We start from the raw sequence: 19,181 nt of genomic DNA, 5'->3' as shown, positions 1-19,181 counted from the left end.
TAACGGGTAAAAAAATTTCTACCGACTTTTTTGTGATTAATGCTAGTGATGATGAGCATGAAAGCATAATTCTTGGAAAACCCTTTCTCAAATTAGTAAATGTTGTTCTAGATGTTGGAAAAGGGATTGTCACTTTTGATCTTGATGGAGAGAAGCGCATATTTGAATTTCATTCAAAACCGTCTTTTGCTTCACCTCTACCTCTTGATAACGAAGAGGTAGAGAGCATTCGTTCCATTGATTCTTTCAGGGATCCCCTCCAACGCGCTTTGGAGAATGAAGACGCTCAAGATGATCAAGACGGAGAACTAGTGGAAACAATGGAAGAGTTGAAGCCGCAACACGGGAATTTGGAGGAAGAAAATTTTGAAGACATTGGAGAGTTAGATCAAGAAGAGGATGGTGCGCCCGATGTTGAGATGAAGCCACTCCCCAAGGGATTGAAATATGAATTTTTGGGAGACGGCAAGACTTTTCCGGTGATTATTAGCGACGAATTGAGCCCGGAAGAGATGGAGAAGTTGCTGAATTTATTGAAGAAGCACAAAAAGGTGATCGGCTACTCGATTAACGACTTGAAAGGTATTAGCCCCGCTTTTTGCACACATCGTATACAACTCGAGGAGCAATACAAGCCGGTCGTAGAACATCAAAGAAGGTTGAGCCATGCTATGCGTGATGTGGTGAAGAAAGAGGTTATCAAATTGTTGAATGCCGGAATAATATACCCCGTGCCACATAGTGAATGGGTAAGCCCCGTGCATTGCGTTCCGAAGAAAGGAGGACTCACGGTTGTGAAAAATGAGAAGGAGCAATTGATACCACAAAGAACCATCACGGGATGGAGGATGTGCATCGATTATAGAAAATTGAATAAGGCAACAAGGAAGGATCATTTTCCACTACCATTCATTGACGAGATGCTAGAAAGGTTGGCAAAGCATTCACACTTTTGCTACCTTGATGGATACTCGGGATTCTTCCAAATACCTATTCATCCAGATGATCAACATAAGACCACATTTACTTGCCCGTATGGAACTTTTGCATATCGGAGGATGCCTTTTGGATTGTGCAATGCGCCCGCTTCTTTTCAAAGGTGCATGATGGCTATATTTTCAGATTTCATAGAAGAGATTATGGAGGTATTCATGGATGATTTCTCGGTGCATGGCACTAGCTTTGATAATAGCTTGGGAAATTTGGAGAAAGTTCTTAAAAGATGTGGAGAGGTTGATCTTGTGCTTAATTGGGAGAAGTGTCATTTCATGGTGAAAGAAGGAATTGTTCTCGGTCATGTTATCTCCGAGAGAGGGATAGAGGTGGACAGAGCAAAAATAGAAACCGTGGAGAAGTTGCCACCACCTACGGACATCAAGTCTTTGAGGAGCTTCCTCGGTCATGCCGGATTCTATAGAAGGTTTATAAAGGATTTTTCAAAAATCACCAAGCCATTGACACAACTTCTCCAAAAAGATGTGGAATACATCTTCGATAGTGATTGTCTTCACGCATTTCGAACACTCAAGCAATCCCTCATAAGTGCTCCTATCATGCAACCTCCGGATTGGAATCTACCTTTTGAAATCATGTGTGATGCAAGCGACTACGCCGTAGGAGCCGTTCTTGGACAAAGGAAAGAGGGGAAGGTAAATGCTATCTACTACGCAAGCAAGACTCTCAATGAAGCCCAAGTTAATTATGCAACAACGGAGAAAGAATTGCTTGCCATGGTATTCGCCTTCGAAAAATTCAGATCATACATAGTAAACTCTAAGGTGATAGTTTATACCGACCATGCGGCAATCAAGTATCTCTTGTCTAAGAAAGATGCTAAACCACGCTTGATTCGATGGATCCTATTGCTACAAGAATTCGATGTGGAGATAAGGGACAAGAAAGGTGCAGAAAATGTTGTGGCCGACCACCTATCAAGGATGAACCATGGAGATGATGGAAAAGAACCTATCGAGGATCAAATGAGAGATGATCACCTATATAGAATTCTCGACAAAGATAGTTGGATGAATGAAATAATAAGGGCAATAAAAGGGATGCCCCTGGATCACTTGGACAAGAATGCAAAGAAAAGAGTGACCGCGGAAAGAAGAAAATACTATTGGGATCCACCATACTTATATAGATATGGAGAAGATGGGGTCTTAAGAAGATGCATACCGAGGGAGGAACGTGAAGAAGTTCTAAGAAAGTGTCACTCGTCGGGATATGGAGGACATTATGGGCACTTTAGAACTCAAGTTAAGGTATGGGCTAGTGGATTCTATTGGCCCGAGATGCATGAAGATGCGAAAAGATTTGTTTCGACTTGTCCGGAATACCAAAGAACGGGGAATATCTCGCAAAGGAATGCCATGCCATTGAACTACAATTTGCAAATAGATCTATTTGATGTCTGGGGAATCGATTTCATGGGACCATTCGTGAACTCACATAGATTTGAGCATATATTGGTGATGGTGGACTATGTTTCAAAGTGGGTTGAAGCTATGCCATGTCGGAAGGCATCAACGGAGGAGTCCATAAACATGATTAAATCGGTAATCTTCCGTCGATATGGCATCCCGAGAATCTTGATAAGCGATGGAGGAACACACTTCACGGGCAAAGACTTTGGTAAATGCTTGAAGAAATTGGGAATTGAACATAGAGTGTCCACGGCTTATCACCCCCAAACAAATGGACAAGCAGAAACTTCGAACAAGAAATTGAAGGATATCTTAAAGAAGACTGTGGTAAAAGGAGGAAAAGATTGGTCGAAGAGACTAGATGATGCACTATGGGCATATCGTACGGCACACAAAACCCCGATTGGTATGACTCCTTATCAATTTGTTTATGGAAAAACATGCCACTTGCCGGTTGAGCTAGAACATAAGGCGTATTGGGCAATGAAGGAAATGAACTTTGATGCGGAAGCCGCTGGAATTAAAAGGAGAATCCAAATAAGCGAATTGGAGGAGTTAAGATTGAAAGCGTACAATAGTGCATCAATTTACAAAGAAAGGATGAAGAGGTGGTACGACAAACGATTACAAAACAAGGAATTCAAAGAAGGAGACAAGGTCCTACTCTACAATTCAAGATTCAAACTCTTTGGCAAAGGAAAATTACAAAGCAAATGGGATGGACCATACGTCGTACACTCGGTTTCACCCACGGGAGCGGTGACAATCATGGATGCGAAAGGCGACCAATATGTGGTGAACGGACAGCGACTAAAGGTATTCTTGGAGCCCGACGTCGTGCCCCTTCATTACATTGACATATACACCATGGATGAGGAACCGGAACGTCAAGCCTAACGATGTTAAGCAAGGTAAGTTTGTAAATATTCTCTTTTAGATTTTATTTTCATTGTTTTATTTCTATTCTGGACGAACTTTGAGTAAAACATAGGCTTCTAATTTATTGGTGTGCACCTCGAAAAAAGTTAGAGTCCAGGGGGCTGAAAAAACCCCTGGGCCGGCCGGCCCAACACCCCTAGGCCGGCCGGCCTAAGCCACTTCGTGTGTGTTTCGGTCTCGATTTTTGGTAGGTTCGAGATAAGGAAATTTCAAACCTGTGCCTTATAGATTTCGCATGACAAAACCGAAGAGATTTTGGACTTCTCGTCCAAGTCTTTTCGGGATATAAATAGAGGCGCGGGTTAGATCTATTCTCTCATACTTTTCAATCTACACCACCACCTCGTGAGAGACTTTGACAATGGCCGGTCCAGCGAGCACAAGAGCCATGATTGCAGCAATGGAGATCGAGGAGAGGGGTTGGACGCCCGACACCCCCACGCCAAAGACGCCTAGCCCCATCTCGGCAACCGGTGCGCAGCCCCTCCTTGTCGAAGCAAAGTGATGTGAAGCGAAAGCCTCTCCGAAGAAATTCAATACTCAAGCAAGGATGAGCGTCGGAGGGAAGGGCCTTCAATGGTACAACAAGAAGCTAGCTAAAGCCCGAAGGGTGGTCGTCGTCATCAGCAGCGACGAAGACGAAGGCGAGAAGCGACAAGACAAAAAGCCACCCGCGCCTAGGCGTTCCTTGCGCCTCCTCGGAGTCAAAAGAAAGAACTACATCGAGCACACCCCGGAGCCGAAGGATTATGCGGGGGACAGCGATTGGAAGAGCATCATGAGCCCTGGTTCATGGGGCGCCACCGGTCGTGACTACGATGATGATTGGCCGGGGTGGGCCGAAGAGGAGAGAAGGGAGGAAGACGACCCCTCCGGAGGTGATAGCGGCAAGAAGAAGAAGGACGACGACGAGCCCGAAGATGACAGCCCCAACCACGGCGGCCATCACTTCGGGTGCTGTTTCAAGTGCCGCAATGAAATCGCGGATCTCCGCACCACCATCGATAGGTGTCACGATCGAATCGAGGCAATGGATTGAAGGATGGACGACATCGAGAGCTTGGTTGAGAGAGACTACAACTTCCTTGTCCGCAACATAAGGAAGTTATTCGGGATGGTCGGAGATCTACAAAAGCAAGGAGGAGGGCGTCCAAGATGCAATTGCCCGAGGTGCCGTTGAGAACACCGACGAGCGTCACACCCGTCTTTTATATCATTGCGACGAGGACGCCGCATAATCTAAGCATGGGGGGAAGGTGTGACGACTCGTAGATTGAATTTTGGTCTTTGTTTACTCGAAAGTTCGTCGTGTGTGTGTGCTTTATTTTTCGCATGTGTGAGAGTCATAGTCGTGTGAGAGTAATAGTCTAGCGTTGTGTGCTTTATTTTTCGCATGTGTGAGAGTGAGTCTTAAATTAGCGTTGAGTCATGAAAACAAAATAAAAAGAGTCTTTGTTTTTGTTGGATCATGCATTTTTATTTATGCATTCAGTTTTACTTTATTTTCTTTAAAAGCAATTGTTCACGAGCGTTGTCATGAAAATTAATTCGTATTTGTGGAGCTTAGTAAATTATTCATTCATGTTAATACCCACACTTGAGTTTTGATCTAGCACTTGGTTTTGATTACGCTTGCGAGTAAGGCATGATTTGGAGGACTTTAATTTCATAAAAATAATAAAACCCCTACAAACATAAGGTTGATCAAGTTCTTGGCAAGTTGAGAGTAAAAATCCTATCATCCACAAGCTATATTCGTTCTACCATAAGTATTGGATGTACATTGAGTTGAGTTAGGATTTCTTTCTCTTGGGAGTTTTAATTTCGAGCAATGATCATGTCCGTATTTTTCATTTCTGAATTGCTAGCCACGTCAATATTCGGTAATGAGAATTCCTCATTGGAACAACTCATGAAATCTACCGGATTCCAAAACCCGAACCAGAGATTATCTTGTTTATTATCATCTTCCTTGACCACAACCCAATTGTGAGGATACGTTTTGTTTCTGCGCATGATTTGTATAATACATAACTTTGGGATGAAGAAAGGAAGGAGTATTCAAAAGATGGACCGAATCCGACCTGGGAAAGCCCCAGGCCGGCCGGCCTGCACCTCTTGAGCCGGCCGGCCTAGGCCTCTCTGGTCTCGGTTCGGGCTCTAAAAATTTAGGGAGACACTTTGGAGATTTGTCTATCTATGTTTTATAGAAAGTGTCCTATGAAAAGGGTCGGAACAGAGAGAGAAAATTCGGGAGAGAAAAAAAGAAAGAGAAAAGAAAAAATGTATGAGAAGAGAAGAAAAAAATAAATGAAGGGATTCTATGGTTAGAGAAGTGCAAAGAGATATCACCTTGTTGTTTGAGAACAATATCCTCAATTCCAACCATGTGCAATCCGACAACGAGGACGATGCTTGTGCCTTGAAGTCAATCTTTTTGTATGCCTTTGCACATGTCCACCATTCTAAATCTTCTTACCCTTGAACCCTTTACATTATGGAGAAACTCTCATGATCGTTGGCTCGGAAGGTAAGCAATCATTAGAATGTTTTCTTAATTTGACAATATATGTATATACTTTGCTAAGCCTCACCTATAGCCCCACTTTATACTTGAGAGACTTTTGGGAGATGAGAGTTTGCAAATAAAAATAGGATAGCCACTTATATTGAGAGACATGAAAGGACTTGTGCAAGAATTTTTGGTCTAACCTTTGTTGCAGGGTATTTTGTTTCTTAAATAAAAAAAGAGAAAAACCTCCAAGGATGGCAAGAAAAGCGAGTGTTGTCGATATTCGAGTTGCCGGTTAAAGGTAAGAGTTGTGGAGTAATATTGGATGAGTTTTTAAACGCCCATGATATGATTATCCTCGCTGCTCCTCTGACCTTTGTTTGAAGAAATATTGTTAGACTTGTTTGCATAAGTAAATTTTGTAGTTCGAGAACTCTTGAGCAACCCATGGAAGGATTTGATGATTTGATTTGCTCGAGGACGAGCAAAAGCTAAGCATGGGGGGAATGTTGGCACTCATTAAGTACCCATTTTACTATATGATTAGGAGTCGTTTTGGTAAATTCTTCGGGATGATTCATGTACTAACCCGCCACTTGGCACCCGAACTTGACCGTTTTCGATTTTGTCCTGGATTTTGGAGCATGTTGCATTTTGACAGGAATTTGGACATTTTCGGAGATGTTTTGACGCATGGTTACAACTAGGCTAAAATGAGGAATAAAAGGAAGATTCAACACGCAAAAGATGGGACCGAAAGGGGCCAGAAAAGGCCCAGGCCGGCCGGCCTGGAGTCCTTGGGCCGGCCTAGCCCTTTTCGGAGTCCAATCAATCTCGGTTTTCTTCAGCACGAAGTATGCGTCAACCCTAATCTATGTTTTACCAAAACCACCGACCATATCTGCTTATAAATACCCCGAAGCCGCCGTCAAAGAGATATAACCACAGAGGGATCGCAGAAAAGAGCATCCAGAGATACATTCGAGTTAGACACAAGAGAAAGGCGACACCGGAGGCCTCATCGTCCCTCGGCGCCGCTGCAAGTTGGAGGACAGCAAGGGATCCATCCCTTGCCGGAGATTTCACCACCATGATCTACTACGCTTCGCTTAGCTTCATGGGGTAAAGTCCTCGTTTGTTCATGAGGTTGTAAGGAGATCTTGAGATGTAATTGCCGAATCCTTTATGAGATTGATCTATCACGATTCTTGTTGATGATGTTTTGATGCTTAATAGTTCACGACTTGGCTTTGGGTTTTCTTTGCTCTTGCATGGTTTACTTAGATTACATCAACTATCGTGTTCTTGTTGATTCGTTACCGATTATCCTCGTGTAGTGACAGTATGCGGGAGAGAAAGGTTTTGATCTTGGAACACACCTTTGGTAGATTAGATCCGTTCTTCGTTGCTTGGCGATTACATCTCTAGTGATCCTAGACCCTATGGACAAATGCTCTTCATATCTTGTGCACACATCTATCATTGCTCACTAGTCTAGATTAGATTAGATTGGTTAGATTAGATCTATTTCACACTCATACACTCAATATAGATATTTTACCAACATCATTAGTGCTTAGTTAAGCATAGTAATACACTTGTTCCGTGGATTGATAAACCTTGGGGGAATACTCTAAGGGAAAAGCTACACGATCCGTGCGCTTGCGGTACGTAAATTGGCGCTTTAAGAAGCGTCAACAAATGGTCCCTGCACTACGAGGCTGGTCTGTGTTATCTTGTACCCCCTTGAGGTGGGCACCATCGTTGCATTGCCTGAATCCTTAGCGGTTACCCCTTACCAACGTGGTCCTTTGTAACGGCCTCGTAGTGAGTTTGCTAGTCATCTCACCTAAGGAAGTGTGATGAACAACTAGCGTAGCTCACGACTTGTGGGTAAAGATGTGCAACCTCTGCAGACTGTAAAACTGGTATACTAGCCGTACTCACGGTCATGAGCGGCCCGGATCCTCCTTTTGATTAGTGGGTTACCTTGGTGGTTTCGGTTTGGTTCTCAGTAGTATCATAATTAATTCTGATTAATTACTATGTATCTGGGGTATGGTAACTCATCAACTTGTAGTAAATAGCTTTAATAAAATTTTGCCAAGATTAAAAGCTAATACAGTTGAGTCAGCCAACCTTAGAGCCTCATATTTTGTGTTATACTTGTTGAGTACAAGTTGTGTACTCACACTTGCCTCCTCTACTCTTTTTCCTCTTGTCCTTTTTGGGGATACTCTACTGCTGCTCAGTTCCTGCCGACGCGAGGGAGTTCTAGGCATTCGTCTCCCAGTCGACGTCCCTGTGGCGCCCTGCTTCCGAGAGTTTCTCGTATATGTTTTACGCTTCCGCTGTATCAGATATTTTGTCATTAATGTAATAAATAACATTCGTACTCGCTTTATTATATCTTTTACGTGATATGTGCTGTGATATATTATTCATTCTGTTGTATATAGTGTGACTTGATCCTGGCACGTATATGATTGCTCGGTTTATGTCTTTTTATAAACCGGGTGTTACAGGAAGGAAGAGAGAGAGGGGAGCGGCACCGGTGGCCGGTGGCCGGCCTGCCATGGCGCCGGTGGCGGCGGCGCCGGCGGCGGCAGTGGTGCGTTCGGGTAGGGCCGCCGATGGCTACTAGAGGGAGGGAGGAAGGCTGGATACCATATTGGAGAGAATAATTGCCATGTATTCCTCCAAACCCTAGAAGGGTGGGATATAAAGTTTCTATACATGGGCCTCTATACATGGGCTCAATATACACCAACACATCTCCTTACTATGCTCAGGCCAATGGTCAGGCCGAGTCTAGTAATAAGATCTTGATAAAGCTCATCAAGATAAGATAGAAGAAAATCCCAGGATGTGGCATGAGGTATTATCTGAAGCATTGTGGGCTCATCGTATATCTAGACATGGTGCTACTAAAGTTACTCCTTTTGAGCTTGTTTATGGTCAAGATGCCGTTTTGCCTGTTGAGGTGAATCTGGACGCTTATAGATTGTCTAAATAAAATGATCTTTCTGCTGTTGATTATTATGATTTGATGATGGACAATATTGATAAAGTAAGCGCCAAGCGGTTGCAAGCTTTGAAAAAAATTGAGAAAGACAAGCTTCGGGTGGCTAGAGCTTACAACAAGAAGGTAAGAGCAAAATCTTTTCAGGTTGGTGATCTGGTTTGGAAGACAATATTACCTCTTGGGATAAAGAACAATAAGTTCGGCAAGTGGTCGCCAAGTTGGGAAGGACCGTATAAGGTCATCAAGGTTATCTTCGAGAATTCTTATATGGTGGAGACGATGTAAGGATAACGTCTTCCAAGGGCTCTTAATGGAAGATATTTGAAGAAATACTACCCCAGCGTGTGGCAAGACGCTTGAAAATGAAGACGGCCGGTATAGAATATCGTCCTTAGCGGTATTTTTAGCCTTGTATTTTCTGTGCAAATTTATATAACTAGGCTAGCTTTTGGTACTTGCTTTTTATTTTGTAAAGCTCACTAAAAAGCAGGGGGCATATGTTGGCAGCAAAAATTGACACTGCCGAAGGCCGACCGGTCTGACCGGTCGGGCCGACCGGTCTGACCGGTCTGGTCCTATGTAATCCAAATCAGATTAGATATGAGTTGTAGAGTCCGTTTGTAACCCGATTTGGAAGGGGTACGTCCTCCCCGGCCTATAAATATAAAGGTACGGCCGATTGAGGTCCTTCTACCCAATCGAATCAATCAATCTACATTTTTCCTATTTTTCTCCAAACCCTAACTTTTCCAACCTCGTGCTGTTCTTTGCTCGTCTCGACGGCGTTCAAGGATGTCTTGAGTGGCCTGCCGACCTCAAGACAACCCTAGATCTTCAAGCTCCAACGGGGTCCCTCCCGAGCTTGAGGTTCTAGGTCTTCGCGAAGCTCTCTGCGCCCAATCGGTCTGACCGGTTGGCGCGACCGGTTTGACCGGTCGCCGGGGTCTTTGTCTGGTTGCGATCGTTGCGATCCTGCGCATTCTAGCGCTTGTGTGTTGACCAATTCTGCGTTAACAGGTATGACAACCTAGAACACTTATCAGACCCTGTTACAAGAGAAGAAATTGATAGAATAGTGGATCAAATATGCCTATAGATAAATCACCGGGCTCTGATGGCTTTAATGGGCTGTTCTTCAAGAAATGTTGGAATATTGTCAAGAAAGACGTTTATGAACTCTGCAATGAGTTCTTCTCTGGACAGCTTGATCTCAAGGCAATTAACAACAGCTTCATCACCTTAGTTCCAAAAACCAACAACCCCACCACTGTCAATGATTTTAGACCAATATCTCTACTCAACTCAATTCTGAAGCTCATAATAAAGATCATGGCTGACAGGCTACAAAGGGTGATCATACCAATCATACACAAGAACCAGTATGGTTTTATTAAGACCAGGACCATCCAGGATTGCCTGGCACGGGCTTTTGAATATATTCACCAATGTCAACAATCAAAAAGAGAAATTGTGATCTTGAAGTTAGACTTCGAGAAAGCCTTTGACACAGTTGAACATAGCACCATCCACACAATTCTTACTCATCTGGGATTCAGTCAGCAATGGTGCAACTGGGTGCAGAGACTACTTGAATCAGGCTCTTCATCTATCCTTCTCAATGGTGTCCCAAGGAGAGATTTTTTTTCTCGAATGCGCAGGAGAGCTGCGCATCAATATATTAAGAAGAAAAGGGGGTAATGATCCCCAAAATGTTACAGATCAGAAGGGCCTGCAACCCACCCTAGCAACAAGGTTAAGAGACTCTTACAAAAACAGACATGACCAGAAACACTAGACCAGAAAACACCCCTAAGTGGCTGGAACTGCCAGGGCGAGGAGGTGGGAAACTCCTCGAGCCCCCGCAAAGGACCATTGCTGCATTTCTTCTTTGATAAACCTGATAACATTGGATGAGTTAGGTCTGATTCCCCTAGGAGAGATTTTCACTGCAAAAGGGGTGTCAGGCAGGGTGATCCCCTCTCTCCTCTACTTTTTGTGACTGCTGCAGACCTTCTCCAACACATCATCAACAAGGCACATAGTCAGGGCTTCCTCAGTCTTCCAATCCCATCCAACTCATGCAATGACTTCCCAGTCATTCAATATGCAGATGACACCATCTTAATCATGAAAGCATCACAGGAGGAGCTACTACACCTCAGAGGGATTCTGGAAGAATTTTCTTCCTCTACTGGGCTAAGAGTTAACTTCCAAAAATCATGCCTGGTTCCTCTAAATACCCTTCATGTGCAAGCACATGCACTAGCTGCTGCCTTTGGGTGTCGATTGGGAGCACTTCCTTTCACCTACCTAGGGCTTCCACTGAGCACTACTAGGCCCAGGATTGTCGACTTTGCTCCCTTGATAAATCCGATGGAAAGAAGGCTGAATGCTACTTCAACTTTTCTTGGATTTGCTGGGAAAGTGGAGTTGACAAAAGCTGCCCTCTCAGCTTTGCCCACCTACACCATGTGTACTTTGAAACTCCTCATTGGTGAAGTGAATAATTTGGATAGAGCAAGAAGAGATTGCCTGTGGAGGGGATCCGATGTAAATGATAGGAAAAGACCATTGGTTGCCCTCAAGAAAATCTGTAGGCCCAAAGACAAAGGTGGACTGGGAGTAATCAACTTAAGAAGTCAGAACAATGCACTGCTATTGAAGCACCTGGACAAATTTTATAACAAGAGGGATATCCCCTGGGTTAACTTGATCTGGGAAACCTACTACAGTAGTGGTGAAGTCCCTCATGCAGTAAATGAAATGGGTTCCTTCTGGTGGAAGGACATTCTGAAGCTATGTGATCTTTTTAGGGGAATTGCTACCTGCACTATGGGAAATGGACAGAGTGTCCTCTTCTGGGAAGATACTTGGAATAATAGGCTACTAAAGGAGTTATTTCTAAGACTATGCAGCTTTGCAAGAAACAAAGGAATTTCAGCTGCCAAGTTCCTACAAAACAATGACATTCAGGAACAATTTCTAATACCCCTTTCATTTGAGGCATTCCAAGAATACCAAGATCTTCAGGAGATTATTCAATGACTACAAGTTGGAGGAGATGAAAGGGACTGCTGGCAATATATCTGGGGCTCAGGAACTTACTCATTCAAAAAAAAAAACAACCTCCCTTTCAGAAACATCAAACCACCACCTCCTTTCTTATGGATCTGGGATTCGAGATGCAGCAACAAGCTTAGGTCATTCACATGGCTTCTTATGATGGATAGATTGAACACTAGGAATCTACTTAGGAGGAGGAATTATAGCATAGAAGGCAACAACTACAACTGTGTGCTCTGTATAATTCAGAGGAAACTGCTTTCCACCTCTTCTCTTGCAACTTCAGTAAATCATGCTGGCAGACAATCGGTATTGAATGGAGAAGAAACATGAATTTCTTTCAAATGATGAAAAAAGCTAAGCAGGATTTTAGTCACTGGTTATTTATGGAGGTTTTTATAATAGTTTCTTGCCTTCTTGGCACCTATGGAAACAAAGAAAAAGTGCTATTTTTGAAGGGAGAAGGCCATCAGTGAGAAATTGGACAGCAGACTTTGTGGATGAAGCAAGGCTCCAAGCTCATAGGATCAAGGATAGCAATAGACAGGAGTTCCTTAACTGGATCAACCTTGTGCAAATTTAGTTCTTTTCTTTAGTTGTTCTTTTGAGTTTTCTTTCCCTTTTGGGCACTTCGTGTACCTGGGAGCTTTGCTTTGTATAGTTCTTTTTCTCTTTCCTATATAATATATAATACCACAGTGGGGGTCGCCCCCGCTGTACAGTTTCAAAAAAAAATGATGTACCTACTGGTAGAATAGTTACTAATTTGAGGTATATTTTTTCAATGAATTATGATGCAAAAATATTCATATAACAGGTACAAAGTCGTAATTCAACAAAAGAAATCGTAAGATACCCTTTATGACACAATCTATGACTAGGTTACAAGTTGCTTACTTAAGCAGAGTCTCCCGCCAAGAAGGATCGACATAAAATGAATAATTCAGATCCAAGTCTTTCAGTGTTGTGTTCTCATCAATTTTAATTTTGTCCGTTGAACGGCCTAAGGATGAACCTTTCAAGTCAAACCTCCTGTGAATTCTAAGTTCGGTGCAAAACATGTTTCCCATCACTACAAAATGGAACTGCAAACACAAACGACAACAGAAAGCATCACTTTAGGATAAATGGCTACAATTAAAACCATATGTACAACATTCCCAATGTAAAAAATATGAAACATTAGACAAGGAATGGTTGCAGATATGACCTTGAGCATCACTTTTCATCAGGAATATTATAGCAACCAAAAGAAAGGAAAAATTATTATATCATGAAAACACTTTTCATTAAAATCTCATAGACTTTATGTACAGCAATGGTCAAAGTTTATTTTTCTTTTTATAGAAAATTGTGTGCACAAATCATTAAACTTCTACTCTTATGTATCACGTGAAGTAGGAAGGAAGCATAAACAATAAGTCAAGCTGTCTGCAATGTAATAACCTTTTGACCGCTGGACGGTTTAACCCTGTGGAGGCCAAAAAACTTAGTTATCAGTGTGTTCTCATAGGTACGGACATGGTAATAATACTCTGGAAGCATTCGTAGAAGAACCTGCAAGAAACTTTTGACAATTTAGAACTGTTTTGATCCAAGTATCAACAAAGTGAAACACATAAAGGTTTAAAATATAACTCCATATAACAATAAAATGAGCAACAAAAAGGCCATGTTATATTTTTGTCACACAAATCGAGTACCAAGCCAGATAAGCTAAAAACTCTGGATCATTGAATATTTTGAACTCTTTACGATTGCTATAGTTTAAAAAGATGGAACCATTGTCTCTATGCCTGGTCCCACTTCTGTTTACCAAAACCACATGATCTATACATTTTACCAACCCACAATCATAATGTAATAGGATATACTTTCAAAAAATTATTCATAGGATGTCACGGGCAGACTTATGGGCGGGCGGGCTACAGTAGCCGGTCCAGTGCTGTAGCGGCAGGTACTGTAGTAGTAGCGCTATGTTACTGTAGTAGCAGCGGCTACTGTAGCACGCCTAGGGTTAGTAGTCTATTTAAGGAGAGGTTAGGGAGTCATCAAGGATATGCTTAGAATAGATTAGATCTAGTATCTATTATCCCTGCCCTTGGAGTGCGGCCGCCGCCTTTACGAGGCCGCGCTCCTTGGGTCCAGGCCCATCCCGATCCAGATCCATAACAATTGGTATCAGTTAGCTCTGGTTTCGATCTGATTCCATGGCTTCTGCTGCCGGTGATCCATCGGAGGATTTGTGCGCCGACATGCTGGAAGGCTGCACAAAGCTCAAAGCCTTACTCTTGAAGTTGAAGGAGAACTTGCTACGCGACAAGGCGGCGGTGCGGCTACAGGCTGTGGCACTTGGATTCCTCGCACGGCAGCGGGCGCGGCTTCCACGCGGGAGCAAGTGAACAGATTGTACATGTCTCCATCAGTCGGAGGTGGCGGCGCCGCTCCTTCAAATCAGCACGCCGATGGCCATCTGCTGGGAGCCGTTGGCCGTTGTTCCATGTAGGGACAACATCGTCGGAGGACTCGTGCTTGCGGTGCCGCTGGCCATCTACTCGGAGCAGCAGGATGTCATTCTGCGCAGAAGGGCAATCACGGGTGGAGCCGCTCTGACAACCATCCGTACGGAGCCGCCAGTCATCGTTCTGCTCCATGTTGGTAGATTCGTACGTTCTTGGTCTTGGCCTTGGCTCTGGATGGCTGTTGGCAAGTTTGCTGGTTTTCCATGGGATCCAGGAGAAACAAGCATCACGCCACCCCCACAGATAAAGGTTTTTAGTTTATTCATTGTTTTAGTTGTCAATAAAATACTCCGTCGAGATGTAAAAGGCTGAGTATTGTGTCTTAGTTGGTTAGTTGAGTCGAGTTGTGACCGCCCAATCTGCAGCTCGAGGACGAGCTGCTTAAAAAGGAGGGGTGAAATGTCACAGACTCACAGGTAGACTTATGGCCGGCGGGCTACAGTAGACGGACCAGTACTGTAGCGGCGTATACTGTAGCAGCAGCGGCTACTGTAGCACGCCTAGGGTAGTAGTCTATTTAAGGAGAGGTTATGGAGTCATCAAGGATAGCCTGAGAATAGATTAGATCTAGTACCTATTATCCCTGCCCTTGGAGTGCGGCCGCCGCCGTTGCGAGGCCGCGCTCCTTGGATCCAGGGCCATCCCGATCCAGATCCATAACATAGGATATGGTAGTATATTTTGGGATAAGAAAATTTTGCGGAAAGCATTGATGTCCAGTAAACTTCTAAAATCATTGAAATGACATGAAACCTGCACTTCAGACTTCCGTAGAGTCTTGATCATAAATCGATCATCCTGTGATAGAAAGAAGACACTTCCACTCTTTCCAGGGGATGATAACTCCCTAAGTGCATCGCTTCCACAAATGGAAATCATATAGTCTGCTGCATCAATCTTGAACATCTCCCTCAAATTTCTGCACAAACAAGTAGACTTTATTATGTTCAGAAACACAAAAAGCGCAGGTAGAGTCATTTGTCAGGTGCCAAATAAGGAAAATCTCTCATTGTTGTGATCCTAAATAAATAGTTACAGCAGTGGAAGGTTCGTAATTTAATAGTTTTTTCAGCGCATTAAAAGTAACAAGATTACAGGATAAGACTCAAAAGAGCATCAAACCCTTCAAACTATTGCATATGCATGACACCCTTGACCATATGTCCAGTTTCCTTTGTCAAGGTTGTGAACCTAAGCAACTTCAGTGAGAAGAACATGAAGCCTCTACAGATTACAATAGAAGAACTTATAGTGATCATAAATATAGTCTTAGCGAATGAAAATTGGGACACCATGCAACAAACCTGAAAACCATTGGGCAGTAGTCTTTCCATTTAAAATCATCAGCATGATGAGAAGGAGTAAGCCGTGATCCATTTTTAGGGAAGTTCATCCAGAAACTTGCTCTGGGACCATAATCAGAAGCTCGCACTTCACGCCTCTGAATCAGCGTAATCTTTCCAACTGTATACCTGAGTACAATCACAATCGTAACATTCAGCGATGACCAAAATCATTCAGTTGGATATTTCAACAAGACAACAGTTGGATATTTCAACAAGACAATGTCCTGTTGATATGAAATAAAATAATAAATTAGAGCATACTACCACATTTTCTACACCGTTGAGAAAAAGAACTGCAGAATGTTCATAATAATGAAATTTTCTAAGACTTGGAGCTTCCATTAGTGTTTTATAATCAATTATATGCTTAACCATCATTCCTACTCCCTATAATAAATTGTGTATAAAAAATCCTATTATGAAGATCTTTACACTTCCAGAACAACAAAGAATCTACTGTCCTTCCACTATATTCTGTTGTGCAACATGACAAGATAATTGACCCAGTTATATCATGTAGCACTTACTTTGTTAAAGCTTGTAATTAAAATGTCTGAAGCTATAAGCCTACTGATCAGCTATCAAGTTGGTATTCCATATGTAACTTGTAAGCCTCCCAGTCCCACTTCACCACTGCTAATCTTAAGTAAAAAATATGGGTCTAAGGACTATCAGATGGAAAGACCTAGTTCTCCATCAGTAGATAATTACCCAACCTGTCAATTATGCTCTACAGTTACTTTTGATGACAGATAATAACTTGTGCAAGGAGGCATCCTTAACATTTTATTCACTGAAAAGACGAAAATTCATAACTATTTGGGCAAATGAAGGCAGATACAGCAAGTACAACAGTAGGTAACTTAACTATGACATGCTAGAACTTTGCATATGGTAATCACTATCGAATATTCAACAAAATATAGCGAATAATATTCAAATTTTCAGTGAAAAATAACCTTGCATTACCTGATTCCAAGCTGCAGGCTGAGCATTAGATCATAGCTCCTATGTCCTTTAATTATTGTTTGACCAGGCTTCTTGATATCCTTCACCACTTTCTTCTGGCGACGTGACACTTTTCTGAATGAATTTGAGAAGCTTCTGCCCACCACAACCTCGCTGATAAGAACACCTTGCATGTATTCCCTCTCCTGTATAGGGAAGTTGGAATCATCCCTGTTTTCACAGCTCTGAATTGCAGTTTCATGTGTTTCACGACCAATGAATTTTTCAATAGCCGCTCCAAGACTCCACCGTCTTTCCAGTGATACATTTTTTGAGCGAGTTTTCTCAAAAGTCAAGCTTCTAATAGATGAAACACCTGCAGAGTCCTGATTTCCGCTAGCCATCACATCTGCCATGTCGAATGAGGAGGAGTGAAGGATACGTGAATCATGATTCAGAATTCCAACACCAGGCAGCGCACCTCTCTTTCTTAAAGCATCCATGTATAGCTCATGGGGAACCAGAATTTCACGACATTTTGGATAGAATGCGCCTTTTCCATCCTTCACCCCCCTTGTCCATGTTCCTACATAGTAGCCAGAGTCCTTCCATGTATAGACTCCATGACCATGCATGACACCATCTAACCATTTGCCTTCAAATGAGTCTCCATTCTTCCATGTGAAAATTCCTTTGCCTGACATGACCCCGTTTTTCATCGTGCCAACATAAGTGTTCCCATTCGCCCAGGTATACCTGCCATGTCCTTGTATTTCTCCCTGCATCCAAGAACCTTCAAATATGTCCCCATTGGGATATGTCTGTAAACCAAGGCCATGCTTAAGATTCAACTTCCAGCCTCCCTTGTAAGTCAAGTTGTTTTGCCCAATATATGTTCCTTCACCATAAATGTAGCCGCCAGAGTAGTCACCCTCGTAGCTGGCCCCTGTCGGCCATAGCGTCTTTCCTTGCCCATGCCTGAGGCCTCCCCTCCACTCACCCTCATAAGCGCAACCATCGGACCAGAAATAACAGCCTGAGCCATCTGGCGTGTTGCCTAGTAATGTGCCACGATAAATATCCCCATTGGGTAGTATAAGCTCTCCAACTCTAGAGGCAGAATTTGTTTTAGAAGCATGTGAATGTTGACAGTTGGGCAGAGCAGGCAAGAACCCCTTGTGAAGATTCGAGGCAGCCTCGGTTGTTTCAGGGCGCGAGATACCAACTCCAAGTCGAAGCTCATGCTCATCATCGACAAGAGGCAAAGGGGCCGTCATGCATACGGCTCAGCAGGGGCCGAGGCAAGAAGAAATATACAAAAACAGGCTGCACACAAGATGATGGAGATTACGCTTGCAAGATGTGGTGTCTCCGTATTCATGACTTTGGTAGTGATAAAATGCGTCAAAATCAGAGAGTATAGTAACGAAAGATCTGATCCGATCCCCCAGACCCAGAGAAGAAAAGGTAAACACATCAAGAGCATGCAGAGAAGAGCGCAGAACTGAAACTGGGCACGCCTGGTCTGTTGATTTTTTTTTATTCACTTGTCGGTTGATGTTGAAGCAATGAGACGAGGTAGATTAATGGATTACTTTTAGAGAGAGTTATATAAGCCTTTCAGTAACTTTTAGACACATTTCTTCAGAAAAAAAGAGAAACTTTTATTAGACACCGATAAAAAGAAATTCTCTTCTGTATCTATCAATATATGTAGTATATATAATTTGGGCAGATTTCCTGTCAAGTGGATTGGATTAACCCTGATTGGAAGATTATATTAATGGCGGCAATGACAGTGATAATAAATTGAAGAAGAAGAAGAAGCAGATCGTACCTAGCTTGGACGACGACGATGGATGATAGATGGCCTGGCTTGGCGTGGGGGTGGTAGCATCAATCCTGGACCGGAGCAGGAGCAGCAAGGGCAGATCTAGCCTAGCCAATCGTATATATGCAGCTCTGTGGTAGCATCTTTAATTTGTTTAAACAATATAATATATAATATATCGTCATCATCCCACATGCATGCGTTACACAATAGTACTACCTAGCATTTAATTAATTGAATTTAATTTAATCCTGGACCGGGATGCAGCTTTATTTCTTGTCTTTGCAAAAGATAGATGGAGTAGTCACCGAACTGAATGGAAATTGCTAGCTAGCTGCCTTGCTTTTTCATCAACAAATTAAATAAAAATAGTAATAAAGTAAACAATCACACATGCATATGCGTTATGCGTATGCATGCATCCATCCATCCATCCATCGATGATGTGTATATATATGCTAAAGTTCGTCTCGATCGACCGTATGTAAGATCGATCGGATTGAATAATGAATATAATACAACAATCTACTATACAAATTAAAGCTATCTAGTACTGTACTACAAGCTAG

At 42.7% G+C, this 19,181-nt stretch overlaps 1 protein-coding gene across 1 annotated transcript in view; it reads right to left on the bottom strand.

Annotated features, from left to right (window-relative positions):
* Window positions 1-18,097, bottom strand: part of LOC120668957 (phosphatidylinositol 4-phosphate 5-kinase 9-like) — a 40,210-nt gene extending 22,113 nt beyond the window's left edge. The window contains exons 1-5 of the mRNA XM_039948785.1: window positions 16,803-18,097; window positions 15,792-15,959; window positions 15,241-15,406; window positions 13,412-13,522; window positions 12,863-13,050 (exon numbers count right to left, since the gene is read on the bottom strand). Of these exons, the coding sequence (XP_039804719.1) occupies window positions 12,863-13,050; window positions 13,412-13,522; window positions 15,241-15,406; window positions 15,792-15,959; window positions 16,803-18,058 (1,889 nt within the window). The 5' untranslated portion in view covers window positions 18,059-18,097. The remainder of the gene's footprint in view (window positions 1-12,862; window positions 13,051-13,411; window positions 13,523-15,240; window positions 15,407-15,791; window positions 15,960-16,802) is intronic.
* Between the last annotated feature and the right edge of the window lie 1,084 nt (window positions 18,098-19,181).

This window comes from Panicum virgatum, chromosome 4N (genome assembly GCF_016808335.1).
Source record: "Panicum virgatum strain AP13 chromosome 4N, P.virgatum_v5, whole genome shotgun sequence".
In the NCBI taxonomy this organism is placed as follows: domain Eukaryota; kingdom Viridiplantae; phylum Streptophyta; class Magnoliopsida; order Poales; family Poaceae; genus Panicum; species Panicum virgatum.
The sequence above is the reverse complement of the archived record's forward strand: the minus strand, read 5'-3'. Positions and strand labels throughout refer to the sequence as shown.